The sequence below is a fragment of the Aspergillus niger genome, assembly GCF_000002855.4.
Source record: "Aspergillus niger supercontig An05".
Lineage (NCBI taxonomy): Eukaryota > Fungi > Ascomycota > Eurotiomycetes > Eurotiales > Aspergillaceae > Aspergillus > Aspergillus niger.
Window position 1 is genome coordinate 69927 of NT_166521.1, and position 24649 is coordinate 94575.

Sequence of the window (24649 nt, forward strand, 5' to 3'; positions counted from 1 at the left end):
AAGTATCTGTCCCATAATAATTAGGCAATCGAGTACTCCGCACATTCCAAAGCAAGTAGTGCGCAGAATGACCCAATCACAACTCGCGGATTGCAACACGCGACAAACCGACCGCGGCTTTTCCTCCCCCAAACCAACCTCGGCATCTTCGCATCACCTCCGCCCGCGCCGCCAACTTAAACCACCCAACTTTCCGACCCCGGATTCCAGATTCCAGAACTATCCACTTACCAGCAATCACTGTTATTCAACATCCACTACCACCACCGCTACCTCCTTTATCCTTCCCACCAAACAATCAAACAACAATAACAAAGAAAACAAAAAGGCATAGCGATAGCGATAAGAGAAAGGGTTTATTAAAAATGTCCCAAACATTCACCCCCGCCGACGTATCCACCCACAACAATCCCGACAAGGGAATGTACATCATCATCGACAACAGCGTCTACGACGTCACCAAGTTCGTCGATGAGCATCCTGGTGGCGCGAAGATTCTGAAAAGAGTAGCGGGAAAGGATGCATCGAAACAGTTTTGGAAGGTGGGTGTTTCTTGAATCCCTTCTGTGTCTTTACTATCATGATTATTTTATGCACCTTATGTACCTAGCTCATCTGGCTATGCGGTTATCTTTCTATTGTTATTTTTCATATGGCGACTTTGTTTGATGGTATGGTGCATTATAGTGCTAACGACTTTGTCTTACTCTTCTTCTAGTATCACAATGAAGGCGTGCTGAAGAAGTATACGCCCAAGTTGAAGATTGGGGAGGTCAAGGAGGCGGCGAAGTTGTGAGATCTGAGGGGGTTTTGTCTATCTGTCTTGTTGAAATAGGGATCTTTGCTGTTGGAGAATTTAAATTCGGTCACCCATATACACTTTAGATGTCGCGATGCTGCTGCTGCTGCTGCTTGGAAAGGCGAGACTGATGGTTCAAACAGTCCCTAGACCGTCAATTACTAATAACATTAGACAATAAGCTAAATAGCTAACTACTATTCCCGCCAATATAACGAACGGAGCAAAGAGTGGTATCCATAACCGGCGAGCACTTGTCTCAAAGTGCCTGATAAATCCAAAATACAGATAACTATAGCAGCCACTTAAAATCATGTGGGCTTTAATATGCTTTCTAATTTGGGCCTGCCCTTTCAGAATTCCCCGAATGGATCATGCCGGAGGTTCCCGCGGCCCTCTGCGTAGGGCGAGTCCAGCTCTTGATTCGCGCTCCAGGCGCTCGACGCCTTTCGGCTGTGTCGCGCAGACCGCGGGCCTTTGTATCCGTTTGTTTGGTCAATGAACGCCTCCATGCGGACCGTGCCGATCGCGTCGAAAAAGTTGCCCGTCCGCACACTGGTTTCAGACGTGCGGCGACTGACGCTGGCCAGGCTGCCGTTGGCGTACGGCACTGCAGGGCCGTAGATGTCCGAGGAGCCGCGCGTCGACGCCACTGAGGGCACCGTACCCTGGCTCGAGAAGCTTCGGATGATGGGTATGCGGGGAGAAGTGTTGCTGCGCTTACGCGCATGATTCGAGAACCGTGGCACTGTCGGCGGGTCTGCAGCATCCATTGACTCGGCAGATTCTAATGCAGGCGGTAATTCAGGCACAGGCTCTGGGTGACTGAGAAGGGATCGTTTTCCCTTGGGCCGCGGGCGTGGGCGGCCCTTGGCGATTCGAATAGAGTCCCGGATTGGGTTACGGCGCAGAGTGGCCGCGTGGGTAGGTGATGCGAGTTCCTCCCGCGGGACTGGAGGTAGGGAATCTAGGTCATGGAGACCCATGGACGAGTGACTCAGGAACGACAGTGCAGTCAGCCAGACATAGTGCCGCTCAATGCTCGAGGCAGTGAATTTGAGGGCACGTTGAGGCGTTAAGATGAGAATCGACCGATTGAACTGGTTTTGAGGGTTGAAGCCTTTAGGTAGCGGATTGTCATCCTTGACGTCAAGGACGGATTGGATAATCACTAGTTTAGGGTCAGCATGGATACACCAAGGCCAAAATAAAATGAGAACAATGACTTACATTTCCTACCGCTCTTACCCAACAGGGCTGGCCCGCTGGTTGGTTGTTTGCTGCTCCACATGACTGCCCGCTCATACGGCGCCAGCCAGACCCATCGCTTGTGTCTTGCGCCGCTGTTGGTGATATTTGCAGATACCTCTTCCGCATTCCGCCCATCCCAATTGTCCTTCGGCTCGCCGACACCCCCAAACGACCTCCGTCTCCGAATGTACTTGTACATCCACTCCCCGACCATGGTCTGTGCAATCGCGTCAACAACGCTGGTGGGTTGGACAATGGTGGCCGTGGAGTCCTGCCGTCCGTGTGCAAAGGGGCGGGACGCTGTCGGCGGGCGAGTCGGGCCCCTTTGCACAGCTCGTTTAGCCGGAGGTGCAGTGACGTCGTCGTAGGGAAGGGGTGGATGCTGGGGACTGTCTGGCCCGCAGGACGATGAGGACATGGTTGGCGACGAGCGGCTCCCGGGACGATCATGCGGCTCTACATGCGACATGGCAGCCGCAGATCGAACTCGGCGCAAAGTCGGCCGCCGAACAATAGGCGGTCTCCCTCGGTCTGAGAAATTGCGAGGGTTGGACGGTGTTGGACTCTGCCGTCCGTCGCTCCCTCCAGGGAATTTTCTGGAACTGAACCGCATCGGCACAGGAATAGGAGGTGCAATGGCATGGGCACCATTACCACTCTCCATACTCGGCTCGCTGGGGCTCCGCTCGCGAGGTTTCTGATGCGCTGCTGCCCCGTTGGAGATTATGGCTGTTTTACGGATATCCTGCTGTCTTGCGCCGGAAGCTCCAAGGGCGAAACGCTGAGTCCACGAAGACGGTCCGACTACCTCCTTGGAGCCTCGGTCAATTGCTGATTCTGCCAAATCAGCTTCGGCTTCTCGCAGATGCTCGTCAATTTCCGGAAGAGGAGACTCGTCCAAGCTAGGACGTCCTTGGGTGGAGACAAGCTTGCCTCTCTTCAAAGTATACGACGCAAATGGCCGGTTCAAGAAATCATCGTCGGTGAAGACGTCCCTAGGCTGCGCAGAGGTTTCTTCATCGCTCGCTTGATCGAAACCAGCAAAGAGGCTACTCGATCGTAGAGGCCGCTTGTGTTCTGACTTGGATCCCTCCGAAAGCGGACCGTTGTCATTGTTTCCCGGGTAGGCTTGCACTGGCTCAGCTGCCTTGGTGCGTACAGATGCCTTGCTCTCCCGTTTCTTTGATCTCGGAGGAGGGGCATGGTACGGCTGAATAGGAGGATCCTGAGTATCTTCGCGCAGTGGGAGATCGGGTATCGCTGACGGGAGTAGACTGGCCGGTAACTTGACAGGCCTTTGGTCGATTCGAATCTCTTCCGTCTGGATACCAATGGTCCTACTGTCTATGCTCGGACTGAAATTGGCTTGGCAGGAAACGCTCTTGGTTTGAGGTGGGAGAACCACGCTCCCTCGGGGCGAAGGGGGCTCTGAGTGTGGTGGGTGTATTGCGATCATCGGGATATCAATTTCGGGCGACTCCATGTCGGTTGGCGACGCACTGACTCCCTTGTCATCCGTCTGTGTGACGGGTGTCTGCACCGTCTGTACTGACACAGACACCATCGGTGTCACCTCTGGGACTGGCTGCGGTGTCTCGTCCAGTTTAGGAGTCCATGGGGGAGTGGGAAGGTCTTCGACAGTTTGACAGGAAGCCGAAACCATATCGATTGTAAGCGCCGATGTGCCACTGTCGTTACCCTGATAGTGGTTGGTGATTTTGCTATCACGGCGCTCTGTAGTCTGCTCCACGGACGGTGGTTCCGGTTTTGATGGTGACACGGGCGATGGAGGAGGTGAATACTGGATGCCTGTGTCGCAGTACACAGAGGGTGTTGTGGACATTTTCAAAGGGCTACTGGGTTCCGAGCCCCCATCAGCCTTGAACCCATAGCCATCTGCACTGGTCAGAGAAAGACCGAGGATTTTTCTCGCCTTTGCGCCCATGCTCATTGTGCGAGAAAGCTGCGAGTGAACGGAAGCCGGCCGTTCTTCTGGAAGTGCCTCGGGCGACTCTGGTACAAAGTCGGCTTCAAAGGACTCGAACTCGTCTTCCTCGTCAAATGCCAGTTCTTGGGCCAAACTCAGCCCTTCGCTCTTAAGACCCTGAATGGTGGCTACACTCGCGACGGAATACCGCACGTTGTGATAGTCAGTCTCATCGATGCTGTCAGCACTCACACTTGTGATACTGGTCCGACGATGCCCTTGACTGCTTCTTGAGTCAACACTTGCAGAGTCGCTGTCTTTCCCAGCTTCTACTAACGTTGCGGTCTGATCACGCCTCGAGTCATCGGCATCCTGGGCTGAATGAAACGAGCCAGCTGCTTGAGCAGCGGCTACCTCGCTCAACACAACCTTCAGGCGTCCTTCCACCACGTGGACTTTTCGTTCCAAGTTCCTCCGTTCGCCTTCCCAAGCATCTTTGTCTCGGTTCCAAAGCTGTGCTGTTCTCTCTACCTCCTCTTCACGGCTTCGTGCCTTCTTCTGAGCTTGTTCGAGCTTCTTACGGACATCCGTAATGTTCTCCAGGGCTTCATCACGCTCTCGTGCTAGCTCAGTGAGGGCGGACGAAGAGCCACCTTCCAGCAGCTGCAACTGATGCTTGAGCGAACGAGACTCCTTAGTGAACTTGACCAGGCGCTCAGTAAGACCTTCGTTCTCCGTTCGTGATTCGTCTAGACTCCGTTCGAGTATATCAATTGCCTTTGCTTTACCCTCCACGTCTCGACGCAGAGAAAGGATTTCGGAGACAAGTGAGGCATGTAGTGTAGGTGTAAAGCGCCGCGGATCTAGTGGCGATAGGTTGTCCTCGTCAGCAGTGTCCTCATAGTCGCTGCGAGCATCAGGCGAGAAATTCAGAATTGGTAGAGAATTAGGCGAAGACGACAGGCCGGGGGAGGAATCTGCGCGAATATGTATTGAAGGAGGTCTTTGTGGTGTTGCAGATGGCGTCGGGAATGCCCTCGAAGCCGGAGGGCTTGTGTAGACGGTCTCGGTGGCCATTGTGTGTGTATGCCCAGAGTCGATGGATGTTCGACAGCTCAACGCAATCCCCCAATTGCAATAGAGCAATCAAAGATCGTAGTACCGCGTCATGCGCTTTCCATGAGCTTTACATATGCTGTGCTCCTCGACGTCCCCAGCAAGGACCAGCTCGACTGGTCGAGGTCTGATTGTGCCAGCCGTTCGCCGCCAAAATCTATTGAAGCGTCGTGGCTACTAATCTTCCTGGCGGAAAAGTGTAGACCTGATCAGCACATGGTGTCTGCTTGGAGCGCCAAGGAAACGCGGTTGGAAATAGGGCTGGAGACCAGAAAAGGCATGCGGAAACAAGGATGGTACTTACGATCAAATCAAAGTTCAAGACCTGCCACCTTCACAATGCACAGGCTGGCTCGAGCTTGATAGGCGCGTCAATGCGAGTGAGTGTGCTAGGGAAGAGAGGCCAGTGAGGGGGGCAAAGTATGAACTGAGTCAAGGTCTCTCTCGACGCGGGGATGGGGAGGGGGGCAAGGATGTATGAAGGTAAACAGGATTGGAGGGCGATCAAGAAAGCAGCGGCGTCGCGAAATCGGATCCCAAAATATTAGTTTTATTACCTGCCAGAGGCCGCGAAAGTCTAGACAAGAGATCTGAGGGGAAAGGGGAGATTGTTTGCCAGGCTACCCTTTAGTGAGTTGGAGCACACCGGGCTCAAGAGCTAAACTGGGCCTTGCACGAAAGAACCTTGTCCATGGGCCATACATCGGGCGGGGGACAGCTAGCGCAGTAAATGAGAGTGATAAAGGTAGGCCCATTCGACAGCGGAGTAATTGTCTGCCATAACCAGAGCAAACTAGCGCATTAGCTTCGTCCAGGGGTGTTCGTTAGGGGGAAGATGGGGGGAACCGAAGGCCAACTCCACGCACCCAATGACTAGTGAGGAGAGAAACCACCGAACGACCGACTCCACTAGAGCTTGCCACAGCTGGGCTCGAGGATCCCGATCCAATAGGCAAGTGATAGAGGATGTGTCTGACAGTGCGACGGATCGGCCGCCGCCATTGCAGATGAATGGCTGGTGACCAGCGGACTGGTAACAGCCAAACCCTCGTCGGTGGAAAAGCATAGCCAATGAAAGACAACAGCTGAGAAGGAAATAATGAAATGTAATAAAAATAACAAAGGGTAGTAGTACCTGTCTACAGTAGGAAAAGGGACTCGAGTCGAATCTGAAACAAGGCGACATGCATTGATCCTAGCACACCGCGGGAACAGGGGATGGCAAACGCGAAAGCGAGGGGGGGCAAAGAGAAAAAAAGAAGAAAAAAATTATAATAATACTAATAAATACAATCAAAAGGAGGATGGTAGGCTGAAGATCGTCCCGACGTACTTTGTACTTCTTGCGCAAATCCGATGAGAGTATCCGATGGGAGGGGGCAAGAAAATTCCAGCACGAAGTAGGAGAAAAAAAAATCCAATAAATAGAAATAAAATGGACATTAATACAGAGATAAGCCAATTAGACGAAAACGCAAAAGACCAAAAGACCAGGCTAAGGTAGACTAAAACGCGACCGAAGTCGACCAACACGGCCGGCACAAAGACTGCCGGGCGAAGGTCATTCAAAACAGCAGTTGAACTTGACGGCAGTTCGTGTCAATCACTAGTCGGGTCCACCGGTGGGCTCAAGGGGATCATCGCCTCTCCTCTATTTCGATCCTGCGCCTGTTGGTTGGTGAGATTGCCTTAAATATGACTTCTCTTCGAGGGCTAAGATATATTGGTAGCCTCGTTGCCATGTATCGGCTATACCGGGCCAGCGTCTTGATTGCGGATGTTGAATAGCCACCGGGATCAGTGAAGGCCAGCCTGCAGGGACTGATTCCAGCCGACGCGACATGGGTGTACTAGCCGTAGAAGAAAGTTTGTTGCATCTCCCCAATCGTATGATTGAAAGACGAGTGGGAAGCTTCAGGATACTATCTTGTTCAAAGCCACCAATGGATTTCCAACGAGCCCGTGCTCGATGTTTCAGAGTCCTTTCACCAGCCCCAGAAAAGGCTGCGCAACTTATATTTAGGAAAAAACCAACCCGTCACGTCCTGATGGAGTGCTTGTTACCCCCGATCTGCTATCAGACCCGGAGCGGACTCGGAGTTCCTTCATCAAGATGGTCGTCCCGGGAGTTGGTGGTTCAGTTGTCAAGGGCACCTAGTCCAACATTTGACATGTGAGAGGCGTTTAATTTCCGCGCTTTGTACTCCATACTACCTCTGTTCATTGATTCTTGAACCCAATACGAACCAGAAGGGGTGCACGAGAGGAACAGCCGGGAAGGATCCTTGGGTGCTTCCGTTCAGCTTAGCTCCCCACTTATCATTTCCACCGTTCCCTGGTTCAGGACCACCTTGGGAGACGGCCCGGCGCTCAACTTTTGGGTAGTGTCTCCAGTCCGGAAATTACATACTAGGGAGGCGGGGAGATTGGATGGATGACCCTTTGCAGGCGTCCTTGCTGTTGGCAGCCTCCGAGGGAAAACGTCTCCCCTCGTGATAACTTCTGCGTCGACGGACGGGATGAATACTAAATTCACCTTTCCTGTCATCAAATCATCACGGACCTCTCGGGTGGATACGTATTCATATCGAATTCATTTAATGGCTTGGCGACCATCACTGTTTGCCGGTCTGCGATCAATTTTCGCGCGCGGTCCGTGTGACGCAAGGCGATGATGTGCGTTAGATCATAATGGAATGGAGCAAAAAGGATTTGTCGCCAGCTAGATAGTAGACTATCTATCTAGTTATCAATCCGGTATTGCTCAGCCAAATCAGCATCCGACTTTCGTCCCTGGCTCAATTAAGAGAACGTGAGCAGTTACGTACCAAAGCCAATTGGCTTGCAGTCTAATCGGCCGTAGTCTGCGCCGGCTTCAAGCTTGGCGACCCACGCGGCAAGACGGACTGGATTTTGCGCCTTCCGGCCTTCGTCTCAGGGGTAAACCGGACCTGACAGGTCGGCCGTGCGTTACCTGAACGGCTGTGCAGGCTGCAGCTGAGAAGTAGACAGGGATCGTACTTAGACAGTTCATACTAGATCACAGTATGGAGTATACAATAATAAATATAACGCTAGTATTAATATCCTAGTGACTCGTTAATACCTCGCCGGAGGATATCCGCGGTTGGTCTGGACTGGTCCGGCTGGTGTCTCGGATGTCGTCGCGTCGCTCCAGAGAGCACCAGGATCAACTATCATGGTACTAACCACGCATCCCGAGAGAGGCGATCACATAGATAGTGTCTTCCTGGCTGAACTAGGGGACCAAAGAGACCTCCTTGGCGCAGCCGACGAGAGTCGTTACTCCGGTCTTAGACAGACCAAGATCCCGCCGTTTGAAGGATCATCGGGCTGCAGCTGTCATTATCCAGGAAAGGATAACCAAAAGACGCCCTGGTCAGCCAACGGTGAACGTTCAATGCAGGGCTAGCGATGCGCGGACCTTCAGTGAGACGTAACCCCGTACTTTCCTGCCTATTAACCTGAAGCAGCGATGGAAGGTGATAATGTGATAGATCCAGGGATCACCGCAGCTTGTGGGGTGGGGGAATCTCATGTAATATATTGTCTTTGCCTTTCCCGTCTCTGTACAATCGTGTTATATCAGCCAGTCGGGAGTCTAATCCGAACTCTGAGCGGCAAGTAACCAAAGTCTCGTCATTATTCGAGCACGGGACAGAGCGGATGGGGTAGAGAGCAGAGAAAGAATAGTTCATGTGAGAGATGAGAGGGAGAGGGTGAGAGAGAGCAAAGGTTGATCGTTTTGCATGCTTTGCATCGCCAGAACTCCTGGCTGATGTTTCTGCCGGTGCACGCTTTGTTCGCCTTCGCCATTCTTTCCCCTCATGATTCCATTATCGCTCGATTTCCTCTCTCCTCTCTCTTTGAGTGTGGGATTCATATATCTAGATAGGCTAGATGAATAACCAGAGCCCTGATATTACCAGCAGGTTGTTGCTTTGACCTGGTTGGCGCCTTTGGAAATCCCCTGCTACACTGTGCATATCTCACAGACCCGCGAAGTACCGCTATAGGGACGCATCGCCTCCGTACCCCTGTACACACACTGGCCAAGGTTCAAAGCTCTAAATTTACATCCCGACAGACAGGCACCTTCAGTGGCGTTGTGCAATACGGAACGCGGACAGTGACACCCGAACCTTGCATCAGCCAGATAGGTACGCCACACGAGTCAAATCTTACATCCCATCATGTCGATCAGCCCACTCCCAAAGGCACTATTCTTTGACGTCTTTGGCACCGTCGTGGAGTGGCGCTCCTGCGTTACTCAGGCCCTGATGAAAGCGGCTGAGAATGCTCTGCTCGATCCTGGGAAGCAGCTCCCAGCGGACGTCCGCGCACGGGTACAGGCCACGACCTCTGAGGACTGGCAGGCCATTGCGGAAGAATGGCGCGCGTCCTATGGCCGGTTTACGAAGAACTTTGATTCAACATCGACGTTCGTATCGGTGGATGAACATCATTACAGCTCTATTAAGCAGCTGCTCCACCAGAGAGGTCTCCACGACATACTCTCTGATGAAGAGCGATGGGACCTTGCACTCTGTTGGCATCGGCTCGAGCCTTGGTCGGACTCGGTCGAAGGCTTAGAGCTGTTGAACCGCCGGTTCCAGACTTGCACTCTGTCGAACGGCAATGTGTCTCTTCTAGAAGATCTTTTGAAGTATGGGTCATTGCCATTCATGAACGTGGCCAGCGCTGAGCACTTCGGAGCCTATAAGCCCGCCCTTCGAGCGTACCATGGAGCAGCCGAGCGGTTCGGCTTGGATCCCAGTGAGTGTGGTATGGTAGCAGCGCATTTGTACGATCTCAAAGCGGCAAAGAAAGCAGGCTTTATGACAATCTACGTCGAACGGCCCCAGGAGGAGAGCTTCACCGCTGAACAGATTGCCGAAGCCAAACAGGAGGGTTTTGTCGACCTGTGGCTCGAGCATGGCTACAGCGGTCTAATTGGGGTGGCTGAGCGACTTGGTATTCTGAAGGAAACCAGGCCGTAGGATTGAATTGTGTGTCTGGGCGCTTCTTTTGCACGTCATTTATCGAGCATAAGGTGGCGCAGAAGCATCTGCAGCACCCGATGAATCGTCTGGAGCATCCTTTTTGATGATGCGGTCCTTTCTGTCCTTAATTCCAGGCATTAGCATATCCTCCCAGCACGCTCGCTTTAGGAATGACGATAGCTCAATATTCGGTTAACTTCTCCAAGCTCCGCCCCGCATCATAAGATGGCATCATCGCGGCGATTTGTCAGCGCCCGGGCCTCAGGCTGTGTATAAGTAATTAAAAATTGACTGACAGCTTGGACTGTGAGACTGTAGGTAGTGCACTCATCTTCTGGTGCTACTCGACGTATCATTTATTTTGTCGACTTTGAATTGATTCAGTTATTAGCAATATGGCGGAACAGGTATAGATCATCTCTGCCTGAATTCGTCAAGAACATAGGTCAGCTAAGTTGTAACAGGAATCCAAAGTGCATGGCCATGCCGATGCAGACGGTCACTTCCGGCGCAAGGAGTCCGCCTTCCGCTCGACCGTATCTTCGGATCCTGATGCGGAATTTCCTGCTGAAAAGGACCGCTATGTCTTGTACCTGACCTACGGATGTCCGTGGGCGCATCGTACTAACCTGGTTCGATCTCTCAAGGGCCTAGAGGATATCATCCAGCTCGTGGTTTTGGACCCCGAGCTGGGGCCCGAAGGTTGGTTCTTTTCTGGCCGATGGGGGTCCGCTGAAAAAGATCCCTTGTATGGGTTCACAAAGTTGAGCCAATTCTATTTTAAGGCCGAGCCGGACTATGAAGGGCGCTATACCGTTCCGATGCTCTGGGATAAGAGAAAGGAAACGATCGTGAACAACGAGAGTGCCGAGATCATCAGAATGCTTTACACAGAGTTCGACCAACTTCTGCCGGAGGAGCTGCGTGAGGCCAACCGGCCTGGAGGGGGTTTCTACCCGGCACATCTGAGGTCAGAGATTGACGCAATGAATGAGTGGGTGTATCACAAGATTAACAATGGAGTGTACAAAACCGGATTCGCCACAACGCAGGAGGCTTATGACGCGAATGTGTATCCACTGTTCGAGGCCCTGGACCGCGTTGAGCAGCACCTGGCACATCCAGGCCATCAGCCATACCTGTTTGGGGAGAATATCACGGAGGCGGACATTCGACTGTACACAACCATTTGTCGGTTCGATGTAGCCTACTACCTGATCTTCCGCTGCAACCTCAAGATGATCCGGCATGATATCCGCTGATCGACCGTTGGTATCGACGGCTGTACCATGATGAAACGCAGCGTACCCGAGGCGGAGCATTCAAGAAGACCACCTTCTTTGGCATAGTACGTGAACCGTTATAGTCGGAAGGTGGCATTCGCTAACAATCTTGGGCAGTACAAATTCGGCTACCTGAAGGCGCTAGGGAAGCGATCGGGCAGCACTCAGACGATCATTCCGGCTGGTCCATTCCCGGACATCCTGCCCCTCGAGGCGTAGTGGATAGTAATGATCACCAGTGGCGTGTGGATAGATTTGCACGGATATCGGGCATCTCTGTTCGCATGAAATGAGTTGGGATGTTATCAACCTGGCATTGCTCGAAAAATGTGGGCTGAATGTGATCGTTGCGACGCACAGAGCATGTCCTGGTTCCCATTTTGCTCGTTCCTTCCTTAGCTTAGTGAGAATTGAGGACAGAATGCACGACTAGGCTTCCCATGACTGCTTCACGCAACAGCCACTCTGTCAATACCGGCGACCGTTAACCTAAGGACACTGGTCACTCAGTATGAGTAAAGGAGGTATGCGGTCACTTTGTAACTACCGGTCGGCTTATTAGACTTCAAGACCGTAATTAGACTTTGCTAGTCAGGACGGCGACGGCAGTCGAGGGGGGCAGATGAGGGACCATCTAACGAGGAGAGGCAATTGAAGCCGGGGAGACGTGTCTAACACAGAAAAGACCTCGCAGACTATCCGCATCTCCCGAGGCACGATGCCTGACTAGAGCATGGTCTACTTCCTAGACTGCCTTGGCAAAAGCTGTTCGGTCAAAATGCCCAATCCGGGTCTGGACAGGATTGCCAGGCACGAGGCTGTTTCAAAGATCGGTCGGGATGACTTCGAAGATCAGTTTCATCTGCTCGAAGACTACTATGCTCCCATTTTCGTTGTCGACATGCGAGATGATGATGGGATAATGAATGAGTGAAGGAAGGGGGAGGGTAGTGGGTGGCCTCGGCACATTCTTATCGTAGAACTCCCCGTCTTCGAGAAGTGGGTGGGAAGGAAGAAACCTAGAATGCGTCTAGAAGAAACTAGATATCCGCGACAATTTCCCTTCTCCTGCGGAGGTCCTTTCAGGGGGTTCGAACTATATTACTCGCTTGTATGGAGAAGTAGGATATGTGGCGGAATCCACTTCACCATCCAGAGGAGACGGATGGGGGATTTAGTGGGTTTGAATGAGACTCTGAACATGAGTTATGGTTCCTCGGGGAAATTCAGACAATAGAAAAAATAGTACACCTGTCGCTGACGGGGGAATGAAGGGAAACGACCAAGGCCGGCTGCTGGTAGATATTAGGAAGTGGAAGCTGTCAGGATGCACGGGGATCCAAAGCCATGTGCAAAGTGGGCAGGTTACCCAGTAAATAGTCGATACTAATCACTAGCCGGTAATTAGTGACCCAGGCAGGTGGGACGCCCTTTTCCTCCCCCCTCTCTCTTCCTCTTTTGCTGCTGCTGTCCGTCCCCCCCTGATCCGTTCGCATGCTTGGCCATGGATGTTGGAGTGTTTCTCTAGCAACCAGGTCCACCATAATCCCCCAAGCAGCAAGCTGCATGCGCCGGTTCAAATTCATGCATGATCGGTGGAAATCCAGATACTAGATGTATAGATAGATGCATGTCCTTCATGGGGTGCATGCAAGTCATGCAGCCGGTGGCTCTAGGCTGGCCGATGGGGAGGAAGGGAAGTAAAACGCACTGGCGGTCATACTAAGTATGTATGGTATTGCCGCTCTTGAAGTAGGGGTCCTCGGCCGGCTTCCTACACAATGACTACCACTGTTGGTGAGTTATTAAGCATTTCATGGGGGGAAGAGGTTGAGAAACAAAAAAAAAAAAAAAAAAAAAAACGTTAACTCAAGAATTACCCATTACTCATAGCTTTCCTGACTGGAGCAATTACGGAGCATGAATCTGACCTGTTCCGGACTAGCCGGCCGTCCATCCACCGTTGAAAAGACGTGCGAGTCAGTTTTGATTGTGATGGGACGAAGACTAAGCCGGTAGCGTCGGCTACGATTGAGAGACACACCAATGAAGGGAACGGGCATCCCGTCGGTGTCAGAATTTTCTTTGAGATTACCTATCATGAAGATGACGATGTCCGGCGATTCAGTGGAAATAAAGACCGATGGAACACTACTTCCCCGAGCAAGGTAGATTCTGGACCACGGGCCGCCGTCCAGTAGATACCACGCAGTACTAGTAGGTAGCAGTACTAGTAATCTAGTAGTCCCCGAGAGCTACTTTAGCCACCCACGTGGAAGGAAACGGGGCCGGGATATTACTCGCGATGCTATTTAAAATGATGGATGGCTTCAGAGTCCCAGGGGATAGGACACATCACGATGGGTTCGCGTTCCTGGTGGATTCGTCGTTGATTAATTCATATTAAATTAGGTGTCAACAACGGTTGGAAACCCCCGAGAAGGAAGGTGCATAACGGATAGATAGCACACAGTAAGCGGGCTTCTGCTTGTGAGGAAACAATAATGCCTAGTTGTGTGGTAGTGTGTGTGGTTATCCAGGGGATTCATTATTTTCTTGTTGGGTTTACAGTATGTCCCCCTCCGAACGGAAAAGCCCAACCCTGTCACACTCACGGTAAACCAAAACGGGTAACTAATGTGAGAATCAAGTACAGGCCAACAAGTTCTTCTCCAAAACATCGCGCCTATAATGTGGCTTGGCAAGAGTTCGTCTGCTCTCACTCCGGTCAACCGGATGTGTTTTTTTCTCTCCCTCACTCACCTTCACCTTGGCACTCTCGATGGGATGGCAGTGATCGAGGACTGACTGGGTGCGTCGCTGTAGGCAGTAAGTAAGCTGTAGCTCGAAGGAAGGGAACGGAGGTCCAACTTGCGCTATGGCCCGGCCCGATACTTGATCTGTACCTCCAACGATAGTAGAAGGTCACCCAACAGACACCTAGCAAGTACAGAATACGCTGTTAGCTATAATGTTTCATAACGTCTTCGATGTTTGAGAGGTCAGCGTTACTAGAGATTTGGGCCTTCAAGGTCAATGGCACATGCATTACTGTGCTACCTTGAACGGTTGATCTCTCCTAACCTATTTAGTCCTTCTCAAGGGGCGAACAAATCTAGCTCATGATCGGTGATCTCCTGCTTCCGATACATCTCCCTATGCTGCAAATGCAATAGGGGGAGGGATGATGTCTTCCCCTCTCCACTAGAATGTCTCTAGGGATTTCCCAACTTTCCCAACCTCAAACTTAGACTGACCGGAAGACGATTTGTCAAACGTCATATACCGCGGCGATGGAGACTTCTGTTCTACTGAGCTAGCCCCTTTTCGTTGTTCGAGAACTCTACTAGTCTTCTACCAAGTTGGGGATTATCTACCTATATTCACGAGCCTGTTACTGGTGAATATCAAGGTTAACTCCCCAATAGTGTGCAAATAATGACTAATGGAATACTTGTAACTCACTAGCAATGTCCGAGGTCGTTGAGTTTTCCATACCTCTTCTAGTTGGCATGCAATGACAGTACGCATCCAAGTACACTGGCTCTTGGGCAGATCTGTTGCACTTTTTCGAAATCCCGATAATCAGGAAGATTGATGTTAGTCCGGTTCCCCAGGGGAGAGAGGGGGGCGCGGAATGTTCTTTCCTTCTCCCCGTCGCACTTAAGTGGAACTTGCGACTCTTAGGGCATCGTCAACCGTGAAAATCCTCCTGCTACACGGGATGGATGGGTCTTCATGGGCCTACATCGGTCCATACAGACGAGTGGCTTGCTCCATAAGGCGTCATATCGAGCACTGCCTTTCTGGTCCCTTGGTAGAACTTCGGGCAGTTCACCTGGTGGCGCAAAAAGGTTCATTTCACCAGTAGACAATTTTACTCGCTTGTGCAAAACGTGAGCGAGTGTGGTATGGTTTGTCTTCTATCCATTGCGGGTAAAATGATGGCACCACATGCGCATTGGGTTGCTCTTTGCATCAGACGAATGACTGTTCCTGAATCCCTCCGTGATAGGGACACTCAGAGCTAATTATGTATTCATTCCTGACTCCTGATACAATCTGCAATCGGGACCAATACCATTTATTACCAGTTACCATGCCTGTTCTGACTTCTGTCTGTTGTGGGGAGCCAGCCTTGAACTTAGTGTTTCCATGCACCCACTTCGTGTCTACCCGAAACCATCTCAAGACTGAACCTCAATTTGAATGCAACTTCTGTCCTCTAGGAAGCGGACAAATGAATCCAGGTGGGACAGGGACCGATTATGATGTAAAGCACGAGGCGTCGCAGGCAGCAAGCTTTAAGCTTGCCGTTTGTTGGGAAGTTTCTGTGTAGATACTAGATAGACAAAACGCCGCATAGTAGTTCGTTCCTATGGGATTCTCAAGATTTCTTCCCAGTCATATACCCATGTCAGATAGTATGGTCTAGATTCTAGGTTGATCTCCGTATGGGCTGTCAAGTTCAAATTGGTTCCGAGAGCGCGTGGTCGGTACGGCAGCATGATCGGGACAGCAGAGGTTGGGTCAACTCCTTCAGTTCCCCAATCAAATTGGTCGAGAGTAATTTATTTGAGAATCTTCAACTCTACGCAGAACAAGAGTGGAAAAGAGAGAAATAGAGAGACAGAGAGAGAGAGAGAGAGAGAGAGAGAGAAGAGGGGGGTTTGTTGTGTACCTGAAAGTACCTGGTACCCACCAGGAGAACTTCCATACCAGGAAAAATGACCGTACCATACCATACCCTCCCACTTGTTTCCACAACCCCCCGTGGGTCTTGGTTGCAGCATTGTCCAGCTCCAAATTACTTACTTACCTTCCGATGGCACTCACTCACTCAACTGCCTTGAACTGCCCTTCTGTGACCTTTTTGACTCTCGTTCTCATCCACATCTTCCTCTTCCCCTCCTTCGGTCAGTTTACTTTACTTTACTTACTTCCACCCCCTCCTCCTCCTACTGCGACCTCCTCCCTTCTCTGATCTTCTCATTCCATCCATCTCGCCTACACCCTCAACTCATTCTTGCCTCTGCTTATTCTCTTCCCCCGTCACTTTTATGACCTTTCCTTCCAATCCCAACTCCATTCGTGTCCTGTCCAGTTAAATTGATTCTAGCAGAATCATTGATCCCGACCTGGCTCATCCATTGATTGATTTCCTCCTACTACTAAGTACTTACCTCTTGAAACCAAACCGCGGTTGTTGGTCTCCAGCAGGGATCATCGTCTCCGCTACTTCATTATCTATTCTCTCTGTATCCTAGTCATCCTTTTTTTACGCCCTTTCTTTTCTTTTTATTTATTTTTTTATTATATTTTATTCTTTCTCATTTTAATTTTCCCTTTCACCCTCTCCATACCATCCCCTCATCATCCTTCTATTATTTCTTTCTTTACTTCTTCTTAGAATCCTTTCAATCCTCTTTTTTTTCTCTCTTCCCCTCTCTCTATCTCTCTCTCTTTTCGAAATTCTTCAATTCCTCACTCTCTCGGGTACACCTCTCACTCTTCGGGACCTTAAAACTTGAACCATTCCCAAAACAACAACAATTGGGGGTTGCCCCTCTTCCGTCGAATCTTTTCCGGCCAAGCCTCTTTGGACCTCCCTTTAGGTCCTGCGCCTCTTCCCCTCCCCTCCCCCTCCACTCTCGTCAAACTCAGCATCGCAGAAAGAGTCTCCTTTTTCGCAGCCTGCGGATACTTTCTCAGTACATCCGCTGGTGGCGATCATTGTCTGCGTCTCGCCCCTCACGTGGCAGAACTACCTTGAGGCAAACCTTCCTGTGTTTGGAAGCTCGGGCAAGCCCCGTTCATCTTATTTTCTTACGTTCACGCGGAGTTCCGGGCCAGCTCACTAAAATTGAACTCCGCCCGCTTGTGCCATTCTGCAGCTGTGGGTGGCCGCTTATTTGAGAGTCCTCGAGCCAAATCAAGAGGTCCTCCTTCACCACATTCTCTTCCCACCTTTGGTTGCTTTTCCCCCTCCATTGCTTCAAAGGTCGCAGTAACGCGAATTCGGCGACTTCTTGATCGCTCTTCGTTACCACCTTTCCCCTACCTCCTCCCCTCTCTCTCTCTCTCTCTCTCTCTCTCCCTTCTCTCCCTAATTTCCAGCCTTCTCCCACTGCGTTCTAGGTACGTAATATTCCCCCCTCCTCCTTATCTCCTCTGGCTGCTCCTGTCGCTCCCGGTGTGGACTGGTGAGCTTGGACTGGGGGTCCAAAGGCAATGGATTCCGGTGGCTAACCGCACTACCCAAATAGCCGTCCTCTTTAGGACCCCAGCGTTTCGCGAATCGAAACGCTCCGTTCCCGCGTCCGTGCTTACCGTGGAGCCTTCATAGATCTCTTTGCTTTTCTTTTCTTTCCCTCTCTTCCTCTTTCCACTCCTGTGGTCTTCTCCCACACCGGTTGTTCCCCAGTGACACACCCAATTATCTCTCAACCTATCGCTCTACCTTTCTGGTAGAATAATCAATCGCCATGTCGGGGAAAATGACGTTGTATAAATTGGTGGTGCTAGGGGATGGTGGTGTCGGAAAAACAGCCCTCACAATTCAGGTTAGCCCTTCGCGTACCCGCCCGCACTGGTGTTCTGACAACTGATCTTTGGACCTTGGTCTTGCCCAACAGCTTTGTCTAAACCATTTCGTTGAGACCTACGATCCGACCATCGAAGACTCGTATCGTAAACAAGTCGTGATTGATCAACAGTCGTGCATGTTGGAAGTACTGGACACAGCAGGTCAAGAGGAATATACTGCGCTGAGAGACCAGTGGATCCGTGACGGCGAAGGGTTCGTTCTCGTCTACAGCATCACCTCGAGAGCTTCTTTCTCCCGCATACAGAAATTCTACAATCAGATCAAGATGGTCAAGGAATCGGCCAACTCCGGATCGCCCTCGGGGGCCAGTTACTTGGGATCCCCGATTCACACGCCTTCAGGCCCCCCGCTTCCGGTGCCGGTCATGTTGGTTGGCAACAAAAGCGACAAAGCCGTCGAGCGCGCGGTTTCAGCTCAGGAGGGGCAGGCGCTTGCCAAGGATCTCGGTTGCGAATTCGTCGAGGCCTCCGCGAAGAATTGCATCAATGTGGAGAAGGCATTTTACGACGTGGTCCGGATGTTGCGACAGCAGCGCCAGCAACAGCAAGGACGGTCTCAGGATAGACGAACGACCGGTTTGGGTGCCGGGCGTGATCCTGGTCCCGAGTATCCCAGATCATTCCGGCCCGACCGTACGGGAAGCCATCGCCGCCCGTTCAAGTGCACAATTCTGTGAATAGGTGGCTTTGCACGGCCCGTTCAGCTGGCTGATTGATTTCCTTCCCGGTTCCTAGATGCTGGCCCCTGCTGCTCCTGCTGCCGCAAGAACTGCACACCTATATTTTTTCGATCAGTCGGTGATCTGATTGTCTTTCCGTATTCTTATTTCTTCTCTCCTCCCCCCCATTTTACGTTTGCCCCTGGCCTCTCTATCTCATACTCTTGTTATATGGCCTCATGTGGGTCGGACCAGGGGCAGCATCTTCCCCACGTTCATACCGGCTGTCGACAATGCGCCGTCCAGCAGAATCTACGCAACGCGCAACTTTCGACCTATTTATTGTTTTCGTTGAAGTCTCGTTCTCTCGAACTCCATTCCTCGCAGATGCCCAACTCGAACAGATGCGAGGGCGAGCCAACGAATGTGCTTGATGCATGAACCATGCTTGTTTATTAATAGTATTATATGTGCCCGGGGGGTGAATTTTCTTTCGCGTCCATGGCAGGGTGTTTCGGCTACATTGGGGAATCTTATGTTTCAAGGGGCTGGGGATTCCGGAGCTGCTGGGACCATAGAACGATGCGCAATCTCTGTTCTTGTTTGCTTTGTTCCGTATTTTCTTTTTGATTTTGTTTGTTCGGCGCCCGTCGGCACAGCGCCCAGCCTTCTGCATATCTGGGTGGCGCATGAAGGGCCAGGAGGCAAGAGGGGCAGCTGGACGAGGCAGGCAATGGGGAGCGATGAGGGGCGGCGGTGGATGAAGGAGCGACTCGTGCGGTAGAGCGAGGATGGCAGTCGACCGTTTAGCAGGCATTGCGATATGATACCCTACGGCTGAGCTTTTGAGTTGTGAATTTCCGATGCATTTGGCATTACTACAAAAGAATCACAAAGATAAAAAAGTGAACCCTTGATAACCTAATATATTCTATTTCCGTCACCGGTGGATGTTGAGAGTAAATTCATCATAATGATTGGGTTCGCGTGCGGGGAAAGGCCCAAATAATGTACTTCTCTTTTGATGTGTTAACAACTATACTACTAGTAAGTACTACTGCCAGTCAGTCGGTCGGTCGGGTATTATTATATGATATATATATATATTTTTTTCCTTTTTTATTTTTTATTTTAGTTTCCTCCTTTTTTTTCTGGAATTGGTAAGCAGAGCAATAGCTAATTGAATATATATATTTGCGTGTGTGTGTATATCAGATCATTGTATATGTGTCTTTCAATCGTTGTATGATGTCTCTACTTCACAGTAGTCACCTCGAGTTGAAGCCAGCTGACTAGTAGTGTTGATATCCCAATGTAGGCATCGAGTTATTATTTTTCTTTTTCTTTGAATACGAATTATGATCCCATGAGGTCCTATTGACTAATGAGAGTTAACATCGCAAGAGTTCGGTTATCGCGTCTGATACTTTAGGATTCCGTACTAGTAGTACTAATCACTTTTCCCCTCCAGCTCACTGCACGATGTCTCATTCTTGAGGCTGGCTAACTCAACTGGTCACTAGCCCACATTGGAGTAGGTTTCATTACTAGTAGTAGTACTGTGGTGGTGGTAGTGGTGGTGAAAAAGAATCTCTCTTTCCATGAGTCTCCTTTTTCCTTACAGGCATTCACTCAAACTGTACACTCTTTTTGCTTTTCCCAGGGAATTAACTCTTAGGATGGTTTCTTCCCATAGTATTGATATCTCCCCATCTAGTAGCCTAGTTCCTAACTACTTGAAGTAGACTCAAATGGGTTATTCTTCTTGAGAAATGCGACCATGAGAGTCAATGATCTGCTGGAGTACTTCATGATAAAAAGTCCCCATAAAGCGGAGAAAGACGGTGGGTCTCTACAAAGGGAGTGACCACTTGGTTTGACTTGATTAACTTGGTTAAGGTGTCATCCCCACCTTTCCCCCTCATCTTCTCTCATTCTCTCTTCTCTTGTCTTGTCTTGTCTCCCTCACTTTCTCTGCTGCTTCCCCTCCTCCTCATCCTCATCCTCGGTGATCGACACTCCCCCCTCCCTCCGGCTGTCATCGGGGTTGTTGTCGGTCCCATGTTGTCTCTGTGCGGTCGCGCCGCCACGAACGCCACTCTGGTTGAAGACAAACCATGTCACTTAACAGCCACTTCGGCGGTGCGTCGCCCTAGTACAGACCAACCCAACCCCCGAAGCCTGCACGTTAAACGCCGGTGCTCATACTAACCCCCTTAGCCTCACGGCACATCAGCGCGGTTCCGGATAGCATGTCCAAGCCTCGACCCATCCGCGGAATGTGACAGGGACTAACCGCTGAGTATCTGCAAGAGGACCCTCATCCTCCCACCGGAAACGACACCGCTCTCTATTTCCTTCGCCATGTTGGCGTGGTGTGTTGCTGCAAGCCCATTTTTAATCTCTTCCGTCGACTTTGCATCCATTACTATTTGTCTATGTCCTATTTCTTCGACTGTTTAAGAAGGAGAACCCCCTCCCCCTTCTCTTTCAGCATCGTTTATCGATCCACGATGTCACTTCACCCGCAGCAGTTGGTCCACAACACCTCCCTGCGCGACCCAGAAGGCTTCTGGTCTCGCCAGGCCGAACAACTGCACTGGCACAAAAAACCATCGCGTGCCATCGACCAGCAATTGAAAACAACCCCCAGTGGCTCCAGCTATACTCATTGGAGCTGGTTCCCGGATGGGGAGATCTCGACGACCTACAACTGTGTCGATCGGCATGTCCATTCAGGCAAGGGAGATAATGTTGCTATCATCTGGGAGTCCCCGGTGACAGGAACGAAGGAGAAATATACCTATAAACAGCTATTGGACGAAGTCGAGGTTCTAGCAGGCGTGCTAAGAGAAGAAGGTGTGCGAAAGGGCGACGTGGTTATTATTTATAGTAAGACTTCATTTTGAATCATCTTCTTCTCCAACGTCAAATAAAGAAGAAGCTAATAATCGGAAGTGCCTATGATTCCTGCGGCACTTATTGCTGCTTTGGCAATTGCACGCCTGGGTGCTATTCATTCCGCAGTCTTTGGCGGGTTCGCAGCCAAGTCGCTCGCACAACGCATTGAAGCGGCCAAGCCACGCGTCCTCATGACAGCGTCGTGCGGTATCGAAGGCTCAAAAGGTCCCATCGCCTATCGACCGTTAGTTGAGGGTGCTATCGAGCTGAGCCACTTCAAGCCAGAGAAAGTGATCGTCTGGCAGAGGGATCAACTGCGGTGGAATAACCCCGATAAGTTGGCTGGACAACGTAACTGGCAACGACTGGTGAAAAGCGCACGCATGCGTGGCATAAGAGCCGAGCCGGTACCCGTGAAGAGCACGGATGGACTATATATCATCTATACTAGCGGTACGGCTCCGATCTTGAGTGTGGCCCTTGGGTAGAACTGACCCCGAGATCCAATTCCAGGCACTACGGGCTCGCCCAAAGGTGTGTTTCGAGAGGCCGGTGGACACGCAGTGGGACTCCAGCTGTCGATGAAACACCTATTTGATATACAAGGGCCCGGGGACGTCATCTTCTGCGCCTCTGACATTGGATGGGTGGTCGGTCATTCGTACATCTTGTATGGGCCACTCCTGGTTGGAGCAACGACAATCCTTTTCGAAGGAAAGCCGGTGGGGACACCGGACGCAGGCACCTTCTGGCGGATTATCGAGGAGCATAAGGCAAATGTGTTGTTCACGGCGCCCACGGCCATGCGGGCCATCCGCAAGGATGATCCCAACAATCGCTTCTTTGAAGAGGTGGCTCGGCGTGGCGGCCTCCAACATTTCCGCGCACTGTTTCTTGCGGGAGAAAGGAGCGAACCCAGTATTGTGCAAGCCTACCAAGAACTTCTGAGCCAATACGCTGCTCCCGGTGCAGTGGTTGTGGACAATTGGTGGTCGTCAGAATCAGGGTCTCCCATATCTGGGCTGGCACTTAGAAGCGCTGCGGCAATGGAGTCGTCCTCGCGTCAGAATGATGCAGTGAAGCCATTGACCGTTCGACCAGGATCAGCAGGTCTGCCCATGCCTGGATTTGACGTGCGCGTGGTCGACGACGAGGGAAAGGCACTGCCTCCGGGCACGATGGGGAACATTGTCTTAGGCATTCCTTTGGCGCCCACTGCATTTACCCGTCTCTTCAACGATGACGAGCGGTTCTACCGGAGTTATCTGCGTAGATTTAATGGACAGTGGATTGACACCGGAGACGCGGGGTTAATCGATAAAGACGGGTATATCCATATCATGGCTCGATCCGACGACATCATCAATGTCGCGGCGCATCGCTTCAGTACGGGTAAGTCTCAATGTCGCGTCACTGATCCTACATAGGAATACAGGCTAACACTTGTCTGAAGGCGCCATTGAGCAAGCAATCCTCTTGCACCCACAAATTGGCGAAGCCAGCGTGGTGGGCGTTCCGGACCCGCTGAAGGGACACCTCCCGTTTGCTTTCATTCAGCCACGAACCGCGACCGGGCCCATACCCGCGAAACCTACAGCAGAACTGTTTCAGGAGGTGAATGGGCTGGTGCGCGAGCAGATCGGGGCAATCGCGTCCCTAGGGGGCATGATACAAGGCCGGGGCATGATCCCCAAGACGCGCAGTGGGAAGACGCTGCGCCGAGTGCTGCGAGAGCTGGTGGAGCATGCAGTGCGCGGGGAGTACGAGGCGCCGGTGAATGTGCCGCCGACGGTGGAAGACGCCGACGTCGTGGATGAGGCACGACGACGGGTGCGTGAGTACTTTGATCGACAGGGACGGGCGAAGCTGTAATCGCTTGTTGGATGCAGTTGGATGCAGTTGGATGCAGTTGGAGCTGTACAGGTGACATTAAATGACATTTATCGTTGTACTTACCGAGTTGATTACCATTTGTGGGAAGTAACAGTGTTGATGATCGATGCGTATCGTATTCGTCAGTGCACGAATCAGAATTAGTATGTATCTATTGAATGGATATACGCAAGTATTTTAGGCAAACATTGTATGTATCTGTATCTGAAGCTGCTTCAGAGACGTGACTCAAAACATTAAAGTTATAGACAATAGAAAAACGAGGACATGAACAACCGGAAGCCAAGCAATGCAAAGCCGTAGATGAATATAAATAGAAGAAGAGAAAAAAAAAAGAACCATAGACGTCAGAAGATTCCAATAAGGTATAAAGCACACAATAAGTTATTTGTCAGTCGAGTCGTAAAAGAAATAAAGGTAAAAAGTATCGACACAAACAAAGGAAACCACCCATCCGATCATTTACCTCCACTGATTTGCTAGTATCCAGTAGATTCTCGCGTGGTATAGATAGAAGTCCCGAAAGTCAAGAGGGTCCTTCTATATGCCTCTATAGATCTGATTCTATGTCACACACACACTCAAGTCAACTCATTTACAGAAGGAAGGCGACGAGAGCGAAGACGGAGGCCAATCCGGCACCAGCACCAGCCGCGGCGCGGGTAGCGGCGCCAGTGAAGACAGGGGCGGAGGGAGTGGTGGCGGAGCCAGAGCCAGTGCCAGCAGCGGAGACACCCTCGGGGGAGGTAGCGGAGGAGCCGGAGCTAGAGCCGGAAGAGCTGGAGGAAGAACTGGCAGGGGCGGCGCTAGAGGCAGCGGGGGTGGCGCTGGAGGAAGCAACAAGCTTGGAGGAAGCGGGCTTGCTGCTGGGGATCAGAGGGCGAGAGGAGGGGTGGAAGCCGCTAGGGGTGGGGACCGGGGTGTAAGAGACGACCGGGGTGGTGGCGCCGATTCCAATGGCACCGGCTCCGCTGGGACCAGCGGAAGCACCGGCGGAACCAGCTCCGGAACCAGCGGCAGCACCGCTGGGGGAGGAGCCGGAGCCGGAGCCGGAGCCAGTGGCACCCTCGCTGGGGGAAGCGCCAGAGCCAGAGCCAGAGCCGGCAGCTTCACTGGGGGAGGGGCCAGAGCCAGAGCCAGAGCCAGGAGCCTCACTGGGGGAGGCACCGGTACCGACAGCAGCGGCGCCG

At 51.5% G+C, this 24649-nt stretch overlaps 11 protein-coding genes across 11 annotated transcripts; 7 read left to right on the plus strand and 4 right to left on the minus strand.

Annotated features, from left to right (window-relative positions):
* Positions 1–365: 365 nt before the first annotated feature.
* On the plus strand, positions 366–796 carry An05g00300 (uncharacterized protein; the record flags this gene model as incomplete). Its single annotated transcript, XM_001390567.1, has 2 exons — positions 366–542; positions 719–796. The coding sequence occupies 2 exons, from the start codon at positions 366–368 to the stop codon at positions 794–796; spliced, it is 255 nt and encodes an 84-aa protein (XP_001390604.1).
* A 356-nt stretch (positions 797–1152) lies between these two features.
* On the minus strand, positions 1153–5054 carry An05g00310 (uncharacterized protein; the record flags this gene model as incomplete). Its single annotated transcript, XM_001390568.1, has 2 exons — positions 1153–1970; positions 2030–5054. 2 exons carry the CDS (start codon positions 5052–5054, stop codon positions 1153–1155), a joined length of 3843 nt encoding a protein of 1280 aa, XP_001390605.1.
* Positions 5055–5076: 22 nt separating this feature from the next.
* Positions 5077–6115, plus strand: An05g00320 (hypothetical protein; the record flags this gene model as incomplete). Its single annotated transcript, XM_059747840.1, has 5 exons — positions 5077–5082; positions 5130–5312; positions 5353–5530; positions 5713–5838; positions 5922–6115. 5 exons carry the CDS (start codon positions 5077–5079, stop codon positions 6113–6115), a joined length of 687 nt encoding a protein of 228 aa, XP_059603717.1.
* Positions 6116–7392: 1277 nt separating this feature from the next.
* An05g00330 (hypothetical protein) lies at positions 7393–7641 on the minus strand (the record flags this gene model as incomplete). Its single annotated transcript, XM_059747841.1, has 1 exon — positions 7393–7641. The coding sequence occupies one exon, from the start codon at positions 7639–7641 to the stop codon at positions 7393–7395; it is 249 nt and encodes an 82-aa protein (XP_059603718.1).
* Positions 7642–9307: 1666 nt separating this feature from the next.
* An05g00340 (uncharacterized protein) lies at positions 9308–10114 on the plus strand (the record flags this gene model as incomplete). The annotated part of the gene is made up of 1 exon (XM_001390571.3): positions 9308–10114. The coding sequence occupies one exon, from the start codon at positions 9308–9310 to the stop codon at positions 10112–10114; it is 807 nt and encodes a 268-aa protein (XP_001390608.1).
* Positions 10115–10512: 398 nt separating this feature from the next.
* Positions 10513–11483, plus strand: An05g00350 (uncharacterized protein; the record flags this gene model as incomplete). The annotated part of the gene is given in 2 exon segments (XM_001390572.3): positions 10513–10524; positions 10582–11483. Coding segments are annotated over 2 exon segments (914 nt in total), but the record flags the coding sequence as incomplete, so codon positions are not given.
* A 1698-nt stretch (positions 11484–13181) lies between these two features.
* An05g00360 (hypothetical protein) lies at positions 13182–16464 on the plus strand (the record flags this gene model as incomplete). The annotated part of the gene is made up of 5 exons (XM_059747843.1): positions 13182–13197; positions 13372–13568; positions 15088–15296; positions 15630–15650; positions 16191–16464. The coding sequence occupies 5 exons, from the start codon at positions 13182–13184 to the stop codon at positions 16462–16464; spliced, it is 717 nt and encodes a 238-aa protein (XP_059603719.1).
* Positions 16465–17885: 1421 nt separating this feature from the next.
* An05g00370 (uncharacterized protein) lies at positions 17886–18683 on the plus strand (the record flags this gene model as incomplete). Its single annotated transcript, XM_001390574.3, has 2 exons — positions 17886–17963; positions 18036–18683. 2 exons carry the CDS (start codon positions 17886–17888, stop codon positions 18681–18683), a joined length of 726 nt encoding a protein of 241 aa, XP_001390611.1.
* Positions 18684–18876: 193 nt separating this feature from the next.
* An05g00380 (hypothetical protein) lies at positions 18877–19482 on the minus strand (the record flags this gene model as incomplete). The annotated part of the gene is made up of 1 exon (XM_059747844.1): positions 18877–19482. The coding sequence occupies one exon, from the start codon at positions 19480–19482 to the stop codon at positions 18877–18879; it is 606 nt and encodes a 201-aa protein (XP_059603720.1).
* Positions 19483–21178: 1696 nt separating this feature from the next.
* On the plus strand, positions 21179–23438 carry An05g00390 (uncharacterized protein; the record flags this gene model as incomplete). Its single annotated transcript, XM_001390576.1, has 4 exons — positions 21179–21557; positions 21624–22019; positions 22080–22958; positions 23020–23438. The coding sequence occupies 4 exons, from the start codon at positions 21179–21181 to the stop codon at positions 23436–23438; spliced, it is 2073 nt and encodes a 690-aa protein (XP_001390613.1).
* Positions 23439–24054: 616 nt separating this feature from the next.
* An05g00400 (uncharacterized protein) lies at positions 24055–24648 on the minus strand (the record flags this gene model as incomplete). Its single annotated transcript, XM_059747845.1, has 1 exon — positions 24055–24648. A coding segment is annotated over one exon (594 nt), but the record flags the coding sequence as incomplete, so codon positions are not given.
* Position 24649: the final 1 nt, after the last annotated feature.